This window comes from Perca fluviatilis, chromosome 2, assembly GCF_010015445.1.
Source record: "Perca fluviatilis chromosome 2, GENO_Pfluv_1.0, whole genome shotgun sequence".
Classification (NCBI taxonomy): domain Eukaryota; kingdom Metazoa; phylum Chordata; class Actinopteri; order Perciformes; family Percidae; genus Perca; species Perca fluviatilis.
In genome coordinates, this window is record NC_053113.1 from 20023676 (window position 1) to 20043663 (window position 19988).

Genomic DNA, 19988 nt, shown 5'->3' on the forward strand with positions numbered 1-19988 from the left:
TCTAATCCAGAACAATGTAGTCCACCATGCATTTTGTAAACAGCCATTATTGTCTAAATTAAGGAAAAATCAGAGACCAAGATCTCAGAATGTAATTTTATTATATCAGACAACAGACAGATGCATTGTAGTTGCACAAATAATAATAACAAGACATTAGACATAGCCTATACTATAGTTAATAACCAAATTGACTGTTTGTTTTTCTCACCTGTGAGTTTGTAGGAGCACCACTGTATCATTGCTGTAATCTATAGTACTTTGCTATGAAGTGCCCTTACTGTATGCTATATATTATTTATAGCACATTGCATCATTGCTGTACATCTATCATATTGCCATAGACGCTTGGATTTTGATGAAACACTTGCATAATGCATAGCATCCCTATAAATTAATTTTGTGAGTGAGACCACAAACTATAAACAAATTATGAATGCTTTAAAATGAGGAAGCAAGCAGTAGATCAAATTGAATTCAAGTTCAGTCAGTTTGCTTCTCTTTATGACAGACTGTCTCTCTCTTGAGATGATCCTGGACAATCCCAGTAGGATGGAATAGGAATGAAGGAAGCAGGTGCTAATACACTATCCCCATCTTTGCTCCCACAGAGTCCCACAGAGTCTTTACAGTGGTGGAACAGTCCACACTGCTCCACCAACAGTGGGGCTGGGTCCTCCTGTCCTGAGGACGCAGGAGAATAAAGTTAGACAGGTATTGATCGGAACTTAGACCAAAGTTTCTATCTATCTATCTATCTATCTATCTATCTATCTATCTATCTATCTATCTATCTATCTATCTATCTATCTATCTAGCTATCCATCCATCCATCCATCTATCTATCTATCTATCTATCTATCTATCTATCTATCTATCTATCTATCAAATCTGACTAATTTCCCCACAGCTGATTCTAATCATCAGACTGCTTATTAACCCATCCAGCATCATAACACTGGAGTAGTAATGTTTGGGAATATTTTCTTTTAACCCTGCCTCTTGTATGAAGCATCTGATTGGCAAACAGTTCCAAAAAATGCAGAAAATTATCCACCAGAAGAAGAATTTTATTCTCAAAGCAAAGAGATTTTTCAAAAGGCCTTATACAATCCCTGTGATAAAATTGTGACTGAAAATGTGTTGTGATATTCAAAAAAGAGTGAAAACTAGACTGAAACAATATGTAATGAACACGATTCATTAGTTTACTGTATGTTAAGTCGTTGCACCCAACATATACTGTAACATACAGAGACATACTCACTGTTTGAAGTCTTTGAGCCCCAGCTTCCCTGCTCTCCAAGTTTGTTGGTGAGGGGTTCAGCTCTGCCCTCTGGTGGACACCACACTGCCAGAGGTCCCGAATAACCCACTCTACACACATTCAAACATGCAGAAACTGTATATAGTCACACAAGCATAGTAGACAGAGGTATACATGCCTGCACAAACACACACACCACACACACATACAAATATATATATATATATATCACCATCCCACCATCCCTCACAGTTTACATGGCCAACAACCTGCCATTTGTAAACCTCCGTTGAAAACAAAGGTCAGAGATTAGCTATCATGGAGACTGCTGCCTTATCACTATGTACCAGCTGATAACAGCGATACAGATACACTATGATCTACACAACTGGCCATTTCAGGTAAAGTCTTTTACATGTGTTTCTTAATCAGGCAAACTGTATTCAGATCTGACTGAATGACAGCTAGAAACCTACCTGTCCTGGGGGTCTGTAGTCCTGAAGCCTTTGGCGAATGGGTTGCTAGCAATTTTTAGCTGGGTGATCTGAGGAAAAAAAGTGGGGGGGTTATAATAAAAAGATAAAAGCAAAGAAATTGATCCCTAATTCTGTACTAGTTATATCAGTTAATGCACAATGAAAAGCCTACGGTAGCCTACTGATCCTGGGTTTCCTACCCGGTGGTTCTGATAGGCAGTGACGGCCATGAAGCGTGTCTCAGGGAAGGAAAAAGAGCAGAAGTTCCTGTATGCGTTTAAGTGACTGTTGGGAGCTGGATCTACATACACCACATGGAAGCGTGGCTGATAGCGATGCATGGAGTTCAATATCATCTGGCAAGGAAGAAGTTGGAGAAAACACACAACAAGAAAGTCAAAAGAGAGACATTTCAATACTTATGTGTCTTTTCTGATAAAAATGACAATTAAAATAATGTCCTTTGTGTCTTTAAAGACATCGACTGACATGTCCATTGTCATCCAGCAGGTTGTTGGTGAGCTTGAGAGTGTCGAAGGATACGGTCTGCTTCATCCACTGGGCTCCATGGGCAGGTGAGTCTGGGTGGAAATGCATCCTGCTTGGGGCTACAACATCCGCTCGCCCTGCCACCAACCAGGATGAGCTGTGGAACGCATATCTGATAAAAACACACACACACACACACACATACACACACACACACAATTTCTACAGTAGGCATGTTAAGTTATGATGAAGCTTGCAGAGGGGCAACAAATCTAGGTTATAAGTGGGTAATTATGGTCTTGAATAAAGTGATGGAAATACTAAAACAGATCATGAATACGCTAAAAACATTGACTGTATGTTGGAAAAAAGTACCAATCTCTGTTACACACTACACATTAAGCCCTGTGCACCTCACTCTATATGTGTGTCTGACCTGTATCTTTTATTGTCAACAGGGATAAAGTCCATGAGCAGGACATATTCAGCAGTAGGATCCATCCCGGAGATTTGAACCTGGAATGTTGGAAACATCCTCCTGCAGTTTGTGAACATGTAAATGACCATAATGTAGTCAGAGACAACAGAGAAAGAGGAAAAATGAAGGAGTGCATGATAAGGTAATGAGGATAATAAATATGAGTGTTATTGTTACCTTCCAGCTTTGGTAACAATCATCTCTGTGCCCAGCTGGTCAAACTGCTGCCAAAGTGCATGCATCTCCAGCTGAACTCTGACCCCACTGACTTGGGGGGCCTTAACGCTCGACAGGGACCCCCCATCTGTACAGCAGGGCAGAGATACTTCACAGGTCTGAGGCATATGAGGACCTTAGGAGAGGAGAGATGTGTCGTGAACTTTTGCTCACATTGGATTAGATCACAGAATCATCATCATCATCATCATCATCATCATCATCATCATCATCATCATCATCATCAAAGTAATGTATATTTTCTCCATTGAGCTCAGATTATTTTGATAAAACAAACACTTACCATCCATCATTTTGTACATTTACAAGGTAAATAATATGAATGAATTTGCCGTTTTGTCTTTAATATTTCTGTTCACTTCAGTCCGTTCTTCCACTTCTGATCAAAAGTAGCAACTCTTGTCATTACATCAAGACCAGTAGAGAATCAAACCCACAACTTTGCGACACAACGCAGAACTGAAGGCAAAAATCTTCCTCCCAGTCCAGTGCCAGGTGCTGTGGTAGATGTACATCCAAGTGTTCGGAGTAGCTGTTTGCGTCCCAGAACAAGCTGGTTTTATACACCATGAGTCTCTCACTGGGGACCTCATGCCTGCCTCATCCATTACAATACTCATAGTGCCACTGACATGCACTAATCACAGCTGCACGCCCATGAATGCGCCCCAAGAATTGTGAATACACAAATGTGTGCGCACATTTTCTATTGTTTCATATAGCCTAAAGCCTTTAGTGGGGCTTGTTTTGACCAACCAGTAGGACATTAATAACATCCTAATCAGCCCAGTGTTACTGGGTGTGGACAGATGAAGACAGCAGCAAATTGCGTTTCAACACCATACTAATTAGAGAGTCAGTTTTTCCCTAAAACTGACTCAAGTGGACATTTCTGGTTTGGTTTGATGGCAACATTCTAGCACATTTATAAAATGCAAAATATCAGACAGTGTCATTGAAAACGTTCTGGACTTCTTTCCATTGTTGTCCAATGTTGTTAGGTATTGGAAAGTGTCTTTGTCTCCCAGTGTGGGTCATGCAAGGATTTTTGTCACATAAAAACCTGACCATAGTTCATAACACTCAAAGTAGACACAAATGTGAATGGTGTATAGTGGTGTGTGTGTGTGTGTGTGTGTGTGTGTGTGTGTGTGTGTGTGTGTGTGTGTGTGTGTGTGTGTGTGCGTGCGTGCGTGCGTGCGTGCTTGTGTGTATATGTGTGCGTGTGGTTCTATGATGGGACAGTGTTGAAGCATTCCAGCCTGAGGGGTCGAAAGCAGAAAAGCAGGCTTTTCCCTAATGAAGCACAACATGACTTAAGTTTGTCAATAGGCCAATTCGCACCCCTGATCAGCTCATTAATCACAGCTTTCAAGGCCACAGGCAGAAATATCTCATATGTTATTGGATGCCCCTCTTAAGTAAAACAGATTGTATGAATATTATTCTTTTAGAATGGGCCTTATGATCAATGATGACACCACAAAAGGCTGTCTGTGTGATATGACCTGAGAGGATCACAGAGGTAATATACACTCCAATAAAGGATTTACTAGACTGTATCATATATTTTAATAGTTTAGATAAAGTTAGGTATATTCTGATGTGGACTTATAATGTGGTGAATTTCAGTGTGTTATATATTGTCATAGACAACATTCTGCTTCATTAAAGGCAGATCATTTAGGGAAGGTTCAAGATAGAGTCAGAGACCAAAGTAGTATAAACAGCCAGATGTTTATTGAGCTGTATTTCGTCAATGCACAGTTTTCATCAGACAAGCATCATTACACAGAGTTTCAGGCACTTGTGGTAATTCCTCACATACAAGTCCTACACAAAATGTAAGCAGTTGGCTATAGCATTGGAAGAGTAAAGCATGTATGTGCTGAGTATGCATGTGTCTGTGTATGTCTTTGCTTGCATGTGCTTGATTGAGCATGTGCGCCTAAAGTAAGAGAGAGAGAGAGAGAGAACAAGAGTCCCGCCATTTTGTTGCAAAGAAGTGCATCAGTTAGACATTGGCTTTATTTTGGGAGGTGGTTTGGCTGCACATATGAGGAAAGAAGGAATGGAGAGAAAGGTGGAATGGATAGGACTGACAGGTAGGTTAGGTGAGGTTAATTACAGGAAGAAGATAGGGAGGATTTAGTTCTTGGTGACGGATTCAGAGATGGCCTGGAAGATAGAGGTGAGCTGAGTCTTGATGTCCTCGACCATAGGTGCGATCTTCGTCCTCAGAGCATTGATGTCATCAGGGTTTACATTCTGCGCCTGGGCGTAGGCCTGCTGCAGCTGGTCCTTGTATTCCTCGACGTAGGGAGTAGCCATCTGCTTCAGCTGTTCCAGACGCTCAGAGAGCTTGGCACGCACAGCCTCAACAATGGGCATCAGGGCGGTCTTGGTCTCCTCCACGTTGGTAGCCACCTTGGCGCGCAGCTCCTCCACAACAGGCTCCAGCCTGGCCTTCAGGGCATCCATATGCTCTGTGTGCTTGGCGGAATACTCGGTGAAGATGGGTTCCATCCTTGTACGGTAGTCCTGGATGTGTCGGTCGATGACCTCTCTCAGTGCAGCACGTTTGGGCTCAAGGTCGGCTTTCAGGGTTTCAATATCATTCATGATAGAGGTACGGAGGTCACTGGTGGCGTCGGAGATGGTGGCGACGACATTGTCAGTGACGGGGGAAACGGATTGCTGCAGAGTCTTGATCTGAGTGTGCATATCCTCCAAACGCTGAGCCAGGGAGGCCCTGGGAGAGAACAGAGACGGGGGAGAAAAAACATTTTAGCCTAAGTTAAATAAACACATAGTGTAAATGGTGACTAGAAATGTAAAAGGTGACTAGGAGAATAAGGTAAATGAACTAGTGAGCAAGTATCAATTACAGAAAGGGGGACTGACTAAGGAGAATGACATGGCCTTACTTGAGATCCTTGTACTCTGTGTCATCGAGCTGGTCCAGGGCTTTAAGGGCACTTTCCTTCACCTGAGTCAAATAGACATCCGCAGCAGCCCGGATGTGGGCCAGCTGGGAGGGTGCATCAGCCTGCAGGGAAGCGGCCTGAGAGCCTGAGGAGGAAAGGAAAGGGAAGGAGGAGATATGAGCAGAAAGAGAGAAATGGAGGGTGTGGGCAACAGTAAGCAGTCAGAAAATACAGTATTTCAAATGTAAAATAAAAAATATATCAAAAATATATTAGATGTTACGTAAAATCGATATCCTGGCTAAGCAAAGCGGTGCGTGCAGGTTGAGCATTTCCCTTAAGAAACGGCGCGTTCAGTACTCACCGACAGCCAGAAGAAGGGCGAGAGCCAAGAATTTCATGATGGTGGTCTGGAGTGGAAAAAGAAGCAACACGTCAACCTGACAGCATCACAGTTAAAGGAGTTTCCATAAAATGTGTTTCAAATGCACAAAAAAGTGAGCCAAAACCCCATTTAAAAAATTGGAAACCCATTAATCCAATAAATCTTAAATCCCCCACCTAAAACAATGTCAAAGCCAGATAAGAGGGCTTAAAAGTAAGAATGCTTTAACAGACCGTTAAAGCTGCACACTAACCCTAACCCTTTGGTCCGAATGAGTTCACACTAAACATATGGCTGACTATTAAAATAACCTGTAATCTGGTTAGATTAAGGGTGGCTACAAATTCAGAGAGACAGCTCAAGCAGATTAGCTCTGGACTGCTATGTAATCCACATCCAGGTTTTACAGTAAATAGAATTACCAAGTCATCTCTCTTAGCTCAAAGACAATCTCAGTCCAGTGGCACTTAAATTTAGGGATCTCCTCATCTTCTTGAAATGAAGATAGCTGCTAAAATATCACCACAGGCTGAACAGCATTATCCCAAAGTTACAATTAAATGAAATATCTCACAATTAAAAGTTAACACCAAAATGTCTCCTTACAGAGAAACTTATGTTTGGCACCAGTTCACAACATCATAAAAACTCTGGCAAATTTAAGAAAAAAAAAGTTTTCCAGCAGTTATTCTTGTCTGACTATTTATTCTACAGCCTTGTCCCAGTTAAAGAGCCACAGCAGTTGTTGTCTTACCTGGTGGAGTTTGTGACGAGACTGAACGAATTCAGCAAGAGCAGACTTTTTATAGAGGGATGAGTCCATGTGGGGAGGAGGGTTGGGGGTGGAGGTGTGAGGGTTGTGTGTCTCCGTGGAGGTGGACCTCACCCCCCCTGCCTTCCCCTCAGCAGGAGGACTGGGTTGAGAGTTCAATGGTCACCCGCTGGGAGGAGAACACTCAGTCAGCACACATGCCAGCACACACAGTCAGAGATTTGCTTTACATTATCAGTATCATGAATGTACTGTAACCTTTACTGAAGATAGATAGATACTTTATTCATCCCGAGGAAAGTTTTAGGCATCCAGTAGCTTAGACAACCATAACACAACAAACACACATACACACATATATCTCACATTACATCAAAATCACTCACAGAAATTTAAATAGTTATAAAATGTTATAATATCACACACAGAAATTTAAAGAGTTAAAGGTGCTATGGTAAGTAGTGAAGTACCAACATGCAAGACCCAAACAACCATGATTCTTTTGATTTTTTTTTAGAACAGGACATTTTACTGATGATATTTCTTGGATATTAGCTATTTTTATTTATTTATTTAGATTACTTTTTTCCCTTTATTTCAGAGTGACAGTGGATAGACAGGAAAGGTGGGAGAGAGATGGGGGATGACATGCAGCTAAGGGCCCCAGGTCGGATTCTTACTGGGTGAGCTAGAGGTCGCCCCAGCTATTAGCATTTTTTTCTGCTTGATAAAGGCCATTCTCATTTGGTCGTAGCCACGTTGCTCTTATTGTGTTGAAGACATTGTTAGAATATATTTGTGAGAGTAAGCTAACAGGATTGTAGAGTTCATGATTTTGATCTTGTTGTCTCGTTTTCCTGGGTTTTGAGAGGCCATCTGGTTCTACAGTGATTTGACATTACAAAAGTAGAGTGAGATAATGCCTGAAATGAAAAGGTCTTCTCTGATCAAGGGGGAACGGGCAACAAGGTCAGTGTTTTGTAAGCGCGTGATATGTGACACAAAGTATAGTGGAATGACCTGACTCTTGCAGAACTCCGTAAGATTGAAGGAGATTAAAAAAACACAGAGGTTCAAATTTAAGAATAGCAGCTTGTCTTTATGAGCTGAGAATGAGAAGTCGAGGTCATTCGTTTATACAATGTGATACATATCGTTAGACGGATGAAGCAGAGAGAGGGAGTAAAAAGTAAAGGTTCTGGGTTAGCCAGCATCAGATGCTGGGGGAAACTCTGTCTGTTTGCTAGGTTATAGCGATAGGCTGTTTTGTCTTGAAGTAATCTGATCCTTGTGCACAAGTTCATTGTATTTTGTAATATCATTCACTAAAGCTTGTTATTAACTTTAACTGGACGAATCTTGAGTCTTAATTTTAGTCCTGAGTCTATTTCTCTGATCTACCAGTAAACGAACACTATTCAGTGACCATAGAATTGGAGTCAGATTAAGTCTGGCCTTTTAGGGCCAGACCGGTCATCGGTCACACAAAAGAATATTTTCCTACAACATCAAAGGCTGACATAAACACGTCGTAAAGACAGAGCACTGAGGTGTGACTATGAGAAACAGGGGAGGGGGTGACAAGACAGAATTTTTTATGATATCAAACAAAAGGTAGAGAGACAGGAGAGCAGGGAGGGGAGAACATTGGTGAAGAGAATGGAAATTAAATGGAAGACAAATAGTTAAAAATTCCCCACATATCTTATAATACATATCATATCTTGCAGGGATCTGCACTGGATCCTGTTTTATTTTCTACATTTTTGCAGCATACACTTCAAACATTTTAGGTTGACCACCCCCTCCACCCTGCCAGTCGTTTTCTTGCATACCATTTGTTACAGAAGAGTGTGTAGGCCAAAAGGCTGCCAAGAGAAACAAACAAGAGCAAACAGAAGACAGTGACTTGTTGCGATTGACTCTCTGAAATGTAATCACGCTCAAGCTGCAGTAACCAAATTGTGAATAACAAATAGGCATGCACTCACATTCACACAGACCCACAGTGCAGTAATCAATTGAGAACATTGTATCAAGACAGACTTATCTCAGTTTATGGATAACACAGTTTGTGGCTGGTGTGTGTGTGTGTGTGTGTGTGTGTGTGTGTGTGTGTGTGTGTGTGTGTGTGTGTGTGTGTGTGTGTGTGTGTGTGTGTGTGTGTGTGTGTGTGTGTGTGCGATGATTAAAAGGTCAAAGAGTGGTGTGTATGTGCCATGCTGTTGTTTGTTGTCCTATCACCAGTGGACTTTGTCACCATGGCTTCATGTGAGTAATGATCGTAGAAAGTTATCTCTAATTATGCACATACACAATCTGCGCATGTCATAGGTATTATAATGTCTTCTTTCACACAACCCTTATACTCATTAAGTAATTGCCTATTAAAACATTCATGTCTATTCTTTTGAGATTTGCATTAGGTAAGATATAATTCATGTCCCTTATTAGAAAAATAACTGATACAAAGTGAGTTAAAGATTTTACTTAAAACTGTGCCAAATTGTACACATTTTCAGTCAAACTTGTGTATTAATGTGCTGTAGAAATAATTCTGCACAATCATCTCTATGTGTGGATAGGTGTACCACGATAGTAAGAAAATGTTGCCTTCTCCAATATGTAGCAGAGCTGCAGATGCAGAGTGAAGGTATGTCTAATAGTGCAGGGTTATTAGGTGCAAGGTTAATAATTGTCATCAGTGGTCAATGGCAATCAACTGTAACCAAGAGATACAGAAGTTCCAGTAGCCTGTATAATCACTGCACTTTTCTCTGAAAAATCATCACTCTCAATATCTTGCACTGTCAATACTTGCTCTGAGCGATTGCAACATGTGCACTTCATATCGTATGCAACATGAAGCAAGATACGACAGCAAGAATTCAAATAATATCCAGCAACATACATTATACATTCATGACATTCAAGACAATTGACTCTACAAAAGTGTAACAAAGACTTTACTTTTACTTTTACATATCAAAAACAAATTCACCAAAGCGAATAAAAAGCAATACACTCAGTATCTAGAAGGGCTCATGGAGAGCACAGACCTCCACCAAGGCCATGCCCTAACTTGCAATATTAATAAAAGTGAGAGAACAAAATTGTGCCTCTGCCCTGTGATTCGGATCTTCTCCAAAATTTAATGGATTCTTCTTGGCCCATGCTACATCTTGCTACTGCCTTAAAATAATTACTACTTTGTAAACTTTAAAATGCTCAATTTTGTTGAGACTGCATGAAATGAGTTGACACAACTAAATGGTCCTTTGTGAGGATGTAACTGGTATATTGAAATGGAGTAGATCACAAAGGTGTTCCATTCAGTGTGTCACCATAACTGACTTTAAGTACTGAACAAACTGTTCAGATCAGCTGTTAAAAACATGTATTCTTAGAGCTCTATTTTATTACTCTGTTTTTTAATCTGTGTTTTTAAAGGAGCCGTGCTCGTAATTTTGTTCATGCTTTACATAGTTCTGGGTTTTGCTGAATGACAATAAAAGGAATCTTGAATCCCGGATCTCTTTAGTTACCAGCAATTTAATTTAATTAATTTTCTAATAAAAAAAGAAAAGAAAAACTTGTACAGAATGTACAATAAAAACAGAATGTACAGAATAAAGAGCCAAGTATTCAATAATAGCTGATTACGACAATACTGCATGCTGTATTACTACGTTTTTAGTTCATGCTGACTCAAACTATCAGGAAGTACACCAACATGGTGGATAAAATGATCTGCATGGTCCAGTATGTGCCTGTTCACGTACAAATGTGCCTGTATTTTTCGGTGAGTACCAACAGTTGAGTCAACTACTCTCTGTCACTGTCTCAACAAAAGCTGAACATTCATTTACTATATGTACTGCAGATCTGTTTTGTTCAATTTCATTATATTTGTGTACGGTTTCTATTTTCAGGAGTGTGAACCACAAATTTCCAGTTTCCCTTTGTGTTTGTTGTTGTGGTTTCATGGTTGTGTGTCTGCAGTAATACCTCTATGTCCATTTAAAACCCAAATCACATTTGATCCTTCTTTGTCTTTCACAACTTCCATTTGCCTTTGTTGTTTATCATTCGAGACTGTGGTGTCTATCTTTACTCTCAACCCCTGACTAAAAACCCATTCACTTTATAGTTTTATGGACATGAGCCAAACTGAGCTTGATAAGGCCGTGAAGATGGAGGGGTGAGGGAGATCTCACCTCTGCGGGCCACATCAATGCCTGCTAGGTTCAGACCGACGTTATCAAGTCTAGCCATTTGTCTGAGACTAATTATAAAAATACAGCAGACTTTGAAAATTTGAAAATGTGACAGTGGAAGCTTTGTAGTTGACATCCAATAATGTGTATGCCTGCATTTCTGGTTGTGAAGGTCTTTATTTAACCAGGCAAACTATACACAAACCATGCTTTTGAACCGTTGGTCAGACAACACTTGAAGATGCTACCTTGGGCTCTGGGAAATAGTGAGCATTTTTTACAACATATTTCAAACTAAACAAGCAATTGAACAATTTATCAATTATGAAAATAATCATACACACCAAGAACAGTAAAAGGCTGATTAGATCACAGCACATGGCCCCTCTCAATGGCTCCAGCTTGTACTGTCATTGAACAGTAGTCTTTCGGGCTTTTGCCTTGGCCCCTGAGATAAGAGTGTTCTACATACGTATCAGCTGCTCTGAGCTCAGAGCCTTGTCAGAAGATTGACTCTTATCAGGAACAGCAACCTTTGAGACTGCTTGTATTGCACCACGTTGAATAGCATCCACATGGAGTCATCTATCTAAATTACTGCCATCGTAATTGTTATCAATACAAACTCAGAACACTGAGCCGGCAAGACAAATGCTAAGGTTGCATGTTTCGTGATATTAAAGGCAAACTGTCACTTAATACGACCAGCGACAAGAACATTTCAAATGGGCAAAAGGGAGCAAAAGAGTTTATCATGGGGCATCTAAATTTTAGGGAGATTTTCAAACTGTGCAAATAGATTTTTTTTTTTTTGGGGGGGGGGGCATCACAAAGGATTTTAAACTGGTTCCTGGCCTTAACACGTGATGGGATTTATTGATGCTATGAAAAGGAACGCGTCCACATGATACTTGCCCTTTCGTGACTTTTTTTCAATGATTAAGGCATGTACTTTAAATGTAAAGTTGCACAGTTGCTAGTAGCCAAGGAGGACATGGAGGATTAAAAAAACATGATGGACTCTTCAGAAGAGGTAATTATCCTTACTCAAGTTTCTGCACGGGAAAGTCACCATCTTCTGAACGTAGCCATACTGAGAAATACAGAGAGAGTTGTGTGGAGCTGATAGTCTTAATTAGCTTTGTAGCAAGTCATTTGGCAATGGCTTGAATGTAACGGACATTCATTAATATCAAAACGTTACGCACTAAAGCTTTAAAGTTACCATCAAACAGCCAGACAGATGTGGGGTAATTGCCCGGAGCTGATAAATATTTAATCAGCAAATCCACTATTTGATCAGGCCCTAGCTGAGGTTCAAAGGTCACGTCATTGCTCCAGCTGGCTCCATGATAGAGCACTGTTCTCAAACCAGCAGGGGAGGTTATCTCAGCTGTAAGCAACAGTGTGGAGCTCTCTCTCCCATTTTCTCCAACACACACACCATTTCAGATTGCCAAGTCTGTAGGGATGTGGTTTTGCAATGTCACATCTGTTGAGGTCGCTTCTGCTTTAATACAGATATTTGGACCAAAGCTCTGATCGCAGAGTGTCACTGTAGGTTGCATCGCCCTGTGGGTTGTAGAGCTTGACAGCAAGAAAATCCACAATGAACTCAGATAACCTAAATCATTGAAGGAGCAAAATTAGGTTGACATACTGTCATGTTTAATCATAAAATAATACTCTCACAAATACGTAATCAGACAATAATGAGGACACACTTGGACAACTTCTCTGCCAACCAGTTGTTGTTCTGACCGGTGATAGCAAACACTATCTTATCCTTTTATGAGCCTCTGTAGCCATTTGCTGCTCTTAAGACTGTTCCAAAGATAATGCAGTGTCATTAAAGTGTACAGTTAAATGTTAGGGCCTGCCAACATGAGAAGAACATGTGCCTTGGTGAGGTGCTATGACAAACTGCTGTTGCTGCAAAATCTTCAAATGATCAAAACTTTATTTAAAAGTGTGAACAGTATAGTGTAATTCTTTACTACAAGTAATAGTACATACTGCACATGTGCCTTCAAGAAGGACACTGCCAGAAAAGGCAATTTTATGAATCATAGTAGAATATTAAGAAGAGTTGACAATTTTAAGGTAGTGGAACTTGACTGTTTCCAATTTTGCAGATTTTATAAAGTTAAAAATAAAATACACAACATGCTCAACTCAAAAGACCTTAAAGACTGGGTGCTAGATCCTAACCTGGATAATAATTTAAAGGCAAGACTAGGGCAGCACTCCAATTTAACTTTTTAATATTGCCGTATTGACGTTTCGAGCAAGACTGTGATTCCATCATTTATTAAATAAGATATGTACTTATATTTACTTCACTGATGGCTGTATAGGCTACAAGTATGCAGATTAATATTTCATTTAAAATATGCAATACCTCATACACTAGCTATTATGCATTGCAATGGAAACAAGCAATTACTAGAGTAGTTAAACAGGAACAACAACTAAATTAAAAAATTTAAATATGTTATTGTCATGGCCTAGGAATGTTCAATCAATATTTGTGAACAAGAGCTGCTCTCTTCCTCAAAGCCAGAAACTAGAGAAGAAAGTCTCAAACTTGTGATGTCATCAAATATAAAGTCTGGAGCTATTCCATAGACAATGAATAGGAGACCCAAATGTATACCCAAATGAGTAGTGTTGTCAGTTCAGAAACAGAAAATGTATCCATAGACTCCCTTGGGCGCTCTCAGTGTCATTTGTAATATCTTTTCCAAGTCATTGTCTATTGAGGAGATCCATATTTATTTACTTGATGAAATCTCAAATTTGAGCATTAGCAGTCTAGTTTTGGGAGAGGTATTCATGTTTAATAACTTTACTTTATAATGTCTTAGATCATAGCGATAGTATGTATGGATTTTGAAAATGTGTGATGGCTAAACAAGGTATTGAACCCAGTTGCGCTGCGAGCACGGGCCAGCGAAGAGAGAGAGACAGAAAGTGGGAACAATCTATGAATGAGAGAAATAAAACGTATTTTCTGATTGATTCACAGCAATTAACAGATGATTTTGTGGAGACAGACACTCCTAGCTCTGCATTTCATTCATTGCAGCTGCAGCAGTAACAGCGAAGTAAGCTACTCTAGTATTGATTTATGACCATTTTAGGACAAGGGAAGAACTATTGTGCTGTTGCTGCGATTATCTATTCTTTCCATGAAGCGCAAACGAATCTTGCAAGAATAACACTGATATCTATTATAAACAATATAGAACACATTATTTATGATATAAATGATCTGATTCTGATAAATGATCAAATATGCTTCCCTTGCTTGCCAACCCTTTTGATTTTCCTGCCCCTCTCCCTGCCGCCCCAGATTTTTACATGATAAAATCAAAACCTGCTCATCCACTTTATTTATATACAAATAGCCTGTTACTGCTGTTCATGATTGTCCTTACTAAATTACATAGGCCTACTTGTCCCACACATTGCAGAAGTTAATCAGCTTATTGATGGGTGATAGAAGTTAAAAGCCTATGTCGCGGCAATAAAGTTGGAAATGTCAATGGCCAATGGGGAAACCCAAACACTGACATCATCACACTCAATCCAAACCAATGTTGGATTGAACATTGGTGGATGAACTTCATCAATCAGCAATAGAATTTCCAGGTTATAGGGCTGGCCTCTGCGGTCCAGCCAAAAAGACAGAGAAAAAGACTGCTGGCTGCAAATGTGTGTCTTGGGCGAGCAGGAGAGAGAGAGAGAGAGAGAGAGAGAGAGAGAGAGAGAGAGAGAGAGAGAGAGAGAGAGAGAGAGAGAGAGCTTTGAATGAGATAAATACAACTTATTTTCATACGATTACATTTTGTCAGTGAGACAACATCTGTTTGTTTTTTTTCAAAGTGTGCAGCGCCCTATGACGACTGTGTCCATTTCCAACATGACCTAGTTTGTCCCGCCACAGTTGTTAGCAAACCTGGTTGTGTGCAATTTACACTGAAATGGACCAGACGCCTGCGTCCTAACCACCTTTTGACCTGGATATCGAAGCTGAGTCGTTTAAGCCTTTTAAACACAAAGTGATGCAACCCTGGTTAAACCCTCAGTGTGAAATGGGTATAGGCTAGTGGTGAACACATTAGCTTGGTTTTATTGCTTTTTTTATTTCAAATGAAATTTCATGAAATGGAATGGGTCACTGCTTCAAATTTTGGGTCCTACAACCTCTTCTACAACCATCGTTAATGAAATCGGATGAGTTTACTCAAATTTTAACATTAAAAAGGAGATGAACTTCATGGCTACCATATTGTAGCTTATTCTACTTAAACTGATTGTTTGCTGCGTAGGTGTCATGTTGAACATTTGTGTTTCAAGGCCTGTTTGTAATGCTAAAGCTACCATTGCCCAAGATAGAGGCCATTCACCCAAACCGCCCACACTATTGACAAACCCAGAACGGGAAGAGAAATCCTTTTTATTTCAACCCATGCATGTCAAGGATTCTGCATGTCATTCCCCCCTCTCGCTCCCCTTTGATGTCTTCAGCTGTCCTGTCAAACCACATTAAACAGAGAGTTAGATGAATTTACTCAATTCAGTGCAACACCACAGTTTCTAGACAGACGGACTAAAGACCAGTCATGTTGCATCAGTCCTCTCCTAGTCTGCCCTCTTGTGGTTAAAACCCTGAGTAAAGAGATCAGGACAAAAGTCAAACTAAAATAGTGTTATTGATTTGAAGCTTTAATCCTACTCTGCACATACTACACCAGATACAATTTTAAAAAGTATTCTGCAAGATGCTGGACAGGAATTTTAGCTACTCTGTTGTAGACAGAAGACAACAATGAATTGCGTAAAAAGAGTAAAAATAAATCTGATTTTACACCCTGGCTCTGGGACGGGACAGAGGAATTATTTAGCAACACGGTGTTAATGCAGCCGCCCAGCTGTGAATGAGAGGCTTTGGGATAAAAAGGGCCATTTGCTACACCACAGGGATCTTTATATGCAAAAAACTTCACATTCTCTCTCTGTAAAACTAAACTCATTCTAATGAGCTTTTTTAACACACATTTGAAAATTTGTAGTTATTTGAATTACAATACAAAATAAGTATATTTTGGCGTTAAAATTAGCTTTTTATGTCAATTTTAAAGAATAACTCTCTTTACTCAAAACAGATTAGCAAAATATCTATGGAGCTCAGTTTCTCCACTTAGCTCTGCTATTTGTCAGTGATTAATTTGAAGAAAATGGCTGTAGGTTCTACACAACAGAGTCATATTATTATTCATATGTCACAATGTATGTAGTCTATATCCTTGACGTTCCACTTCCGGGATTGCTCCGGTGCTGCAGGAAATTCCGCCGGATGCATGTATTTTCACCGATGTCCGTTTCCTTTTCGCTTTCTTTGTGTTGGAATTTTTAAACCAGAGCACGTTTTTCTCCCATCCCAGAATTCTATGTGGACTAGCCAGACCCTTCGCCGCTCCACAGCGTGCGGATGGTCTGGCAAAGCGAGACTACAATGTATGCAACATATCAGGCAAGAATCGCTGTACCTATCACATTTCACTGACATAGTACCCATGTGTGTCCAACCTTTCCTACCACCATCACAACATAATTTATCACTTATCTATCAGACACATACTCATAATAACATGATATATCTTACACATAGTAACATTGGCAGCTTCACCTTAGTTAGCCATTCAATATCAAAAAGGGGCCCCATATTTTTTAGAAATACCTCCTGTCTGTTGGTGGCTATTTTGGCCATTTCTCCTAACCATTCATTAAAGGGGATGCTCTTTTTTGCTTCCCAGTGCCTGAAAACAATCGTTCAACCTGTGGCCAATTTGCACCATAGAGTCTGCTGAACTGATAACCTGCACCTCCTCTGTTATTATACCATAACCTATATCCAGAGTGCAGGGCCCTGCACCAACCTTGTTCCAAGTAGGCTACTTTGTTGAGGAATGTTTCTTACAGAACTGTGGCTTAAAACAGGGGTCTTCCACGTTTTTTAAGCCAAGGACCCCTAACTAAAATAGAGATGGAGCAGGGACCCTGTGCTACATACGTATATTATTTTGAAGTTGCATAATAAACTGGGCCTACAATAACGTGTAGGGGGACCTAAAGCCTTTATACATACATTTTTTTGTATAGAACATCAAGCTACTAATAATTGTTTGCATGATTTTATAAATCATGTTTTAATGTTAAACATACATGTGACACAGTGAATCCTTAGGATTTACTGTAGCTGTGGATGGCCTTAGTGACTACCTTACCTATAGGCCAGTAAGCAGTGGGTTATATTTGGTCAAATATGTTGGATTCATGTTAAGACTTAAAAAATTAACAATAATTTGGAGGCCCCCCAGCATTGACTCTGAGGACCCCCTAGGGGTCCCGGACCCCCTGTTGAAGATCCCTGGCTTAAAGAAAGAAATGTTGGAAAGGGGAATATGAGGATTTTTTTAAGTAACTTAGAAAGGTTTCAAAACTAAGTCTTTTCTAAGCCTTACCATGTGACTGTGTGTCATGGTAACTAAAAAAAACCCCACAAAAATCAAATAAATGCGTCTGTTATATTATCTTTTCTCTCTAGTAATAACTCTCATATGAACTGCTTTAATTATTATCAATCATATTTCTGTATATGTGTATCTGTGTCTCCGTGTTCCAACCAGCAACGGCCATCTGCTGCCCACCAAGCTGCCTGTTAAATGGAAGTTTCTCCTCGCCACTGTCGCACCAAATGCACGTTCTTGGGGGGAATTGTTGGGTCTTTGTAAATAATAGAATGTGGTCTAGACCTACTCTATCTGTAAAGTGTCCTGAGATAACTTCTATTGTGATTTATTTGACACTATAAATAAAATAAAATTGAATAGTCCTGCTGAATCAATAACGGTTCTGTGACATTTTTAAATCAAACAAAAGCCACTTGTATTCAAATTTCGATTTCGCCATGATTGTACTGAATATGTGGACGAATTGGGAGCTTACGAGGATACTTGAACGCCACATTTGGCTCAGCCAGTCAGAGCTACGTTTCCATCGTCAACAGGAAACGAGGGAAGCGTCCTTAGAGATGTTGTTAGTACTGTAACTTTCGTATCCTTCTCCCCTCTGCGTACACAATGTCTGTGTTAAACGACTGACAGACGATCGGTATTGCCACAGAGGCTAATGAGAAAACGATTGAAAGTTTGGAAGGTAAATCACTTATCACGAATAAGCTATTCTCCAACTACTTAGCTGACTGAGCTAGCTAACGTTAAGTAGCTAGCTTGATGGCGCCCAGCTAGCTAGCCGTTGAAGTTAGCTGAGATGCTATCTTAAGTAGCTTAGCGCACCCTTCAGCTGTCCCGCGCATTATCAAGGTAAAAATCTTCAGTTTTCTCTCAGAAAGCAGGGCGTCACACAGCATAGTGAAACGCTGAGGACGTAGAGCGAGACAGGCAACATTGTGTAGTTGTCTGCCACTGTATTGTACAGTATATCTCCCTGTCTTGTGCCATTCATCCTGTTTTGCATTTCTCTGCAGTAACCATGACTGCAGCTGCTCTCATAGGGGACCAACTGATCCTTGAAGAGGACTATGATGAAAGCTATTCACCCTCTGAACAAGGTACACAGTGGTGAGGGTAATACCCTGGGTATGGCTGCCGTTAAGGATATGATTGACTCACTGTGTCTATATTATCTATAACGTTACCCATATAAATATATATATATATATATATATATATATATGGGTATATATATATATATAGTTCCATTATCTATCATCATACAGATACATTAATATTGATGATAGATAATGGGAGGATCCTTCCTGACTGCAGCAGTGTGGAAAACCTGCTGCGTTTATGTAGTTTTATTCAATATCAATATATTATTATATATTATTATTAATTATTATAATTTTTATCACCTCCAAAACTCTTATATCATTCTGTTTTATCATGTTTGTTTTGTGGGGCTTAGTTTGCCTTAATGAGCTGTTAAACATACTAGATGCTGTATAATGTACTACTATTACATTAATCTTGTCTCATATCACTCTTTTTCTCTTTCTCTCATCAGAGATCCAAGAGTACGCAAGAGAGATTGGCATTGATCCCGACAGTGAGCCAGAGCTCCTGTGGCTGGCCAGGGAAGGCATTGTTGCCCCGCTGCCTCCCGAGTGGAAGCCTTGGTAAGTAAGGGGAGAGAGGCTGGAGAGTGGATCCTCGGCAGCATGGCCACCCACAGAAATCCTTATGCAGAGATCATTCTAATCTGTAGATGATTTTACTGCACTGGATGTATTATGAAATCATGTTTGGCATTGAGAATGTTGTGAACAGTCTTGGTGAGGCACCAGAGATACAAGCAGTCCCAGTAGCAAGTTCGATTTATTGTAGTGTGTTTTGACAGTAATGTAGTGTGGGAGTGTTTGTGTCCATGGAACTAATCAAGGGTGAAGATCTGTTCTCAAAAAACCTGAAGCTGGACATGCGTAGCAACCTTCTCTATAAAGCAACAATCAGCATCTAAACCAACTGAAGCCTTTTTCTCTGGAATTTATTCCACTATTTAGGGCTATTGCTTCACCATTTTCTGCTCTGTGTGTGCCCCTGTCGACTGAGAGACTGTATATCTTTGTTTTAGTTTTGTATATGTATATTATAGTTCATTTGGTGCAGCGTTCAGTTTCAGTGACAACATTACCTCTGGTGACATCTCT

The 19988-nt window shown here is 40.0% G+C and overlaps 2 protein-coding genes and 1 long non-coding RNA gene across 3 annotated transcripts; 1 reads left to right on the forward strand and 2 right to left on the reverse strand.

The window, feature by feature from the left end:
• Positions 1–171: 171 nt before the first annotated feature.
• LOC120550005 (T-box transcription factor TBX1-A) lies at positions 172–4122 on the reverse strand. The gene is made up of 8 exons (XM_039787131.1): positions 3231–4122; positions 2888–3062; positions 2669–2770; positions 2233–2404; positions 1944–2099; positions 1744–1811; positions 1268–1377; positions 172–684 (listed from the first exon to the last, which is right to left on the reverse strand). Exons 1-8 carry the CDS (start codon positions 3247–3249, stop codon positions 503–505), a joined length of 984 nt encoding a protein of 327 aa, XP_039643065.1. The 5' UTR covers positions 3250–4122; the 3' UTR covers positions 172–502.
• LOC120550037 lies at positions 606–2923 on the forward strand. Its single transcript, XR_005637530.1, has 3 exons — positions 606–714; positions 2251–2318; positions 2691–2923. It is a non-coding gene; the product is annotated as an uncharacterized LOC120550037 (long non-coding RNA).
• A 543-nt stretch (positions 4123–4665) lies between the features above and the next one.
• On the reverse strand, positions 4666–7113 carry LOC120550021 (apolipoprotein A-I-like). Its single transcript, XM_039787132.1, has 4 exons — positions 7014–7113; positions 6239–6284; positions 5875–6019; positions 4666–5699 (listed from the first exon to the last, which is right to left on the reverse strand). The coding sequence occupies exons 1-4, from the start codon at positions 7080–7082 to the stop codon at positions 5096–5098; spliced, it is 864 nt and encodes a 287-aa protein (XP_039643066.1). The 5' UTR covers positions 7083–7113; the 3' UTR covers positions 4666–5095.
• Positions 7114–19988: the final 12875 nt, after the last annotated feature.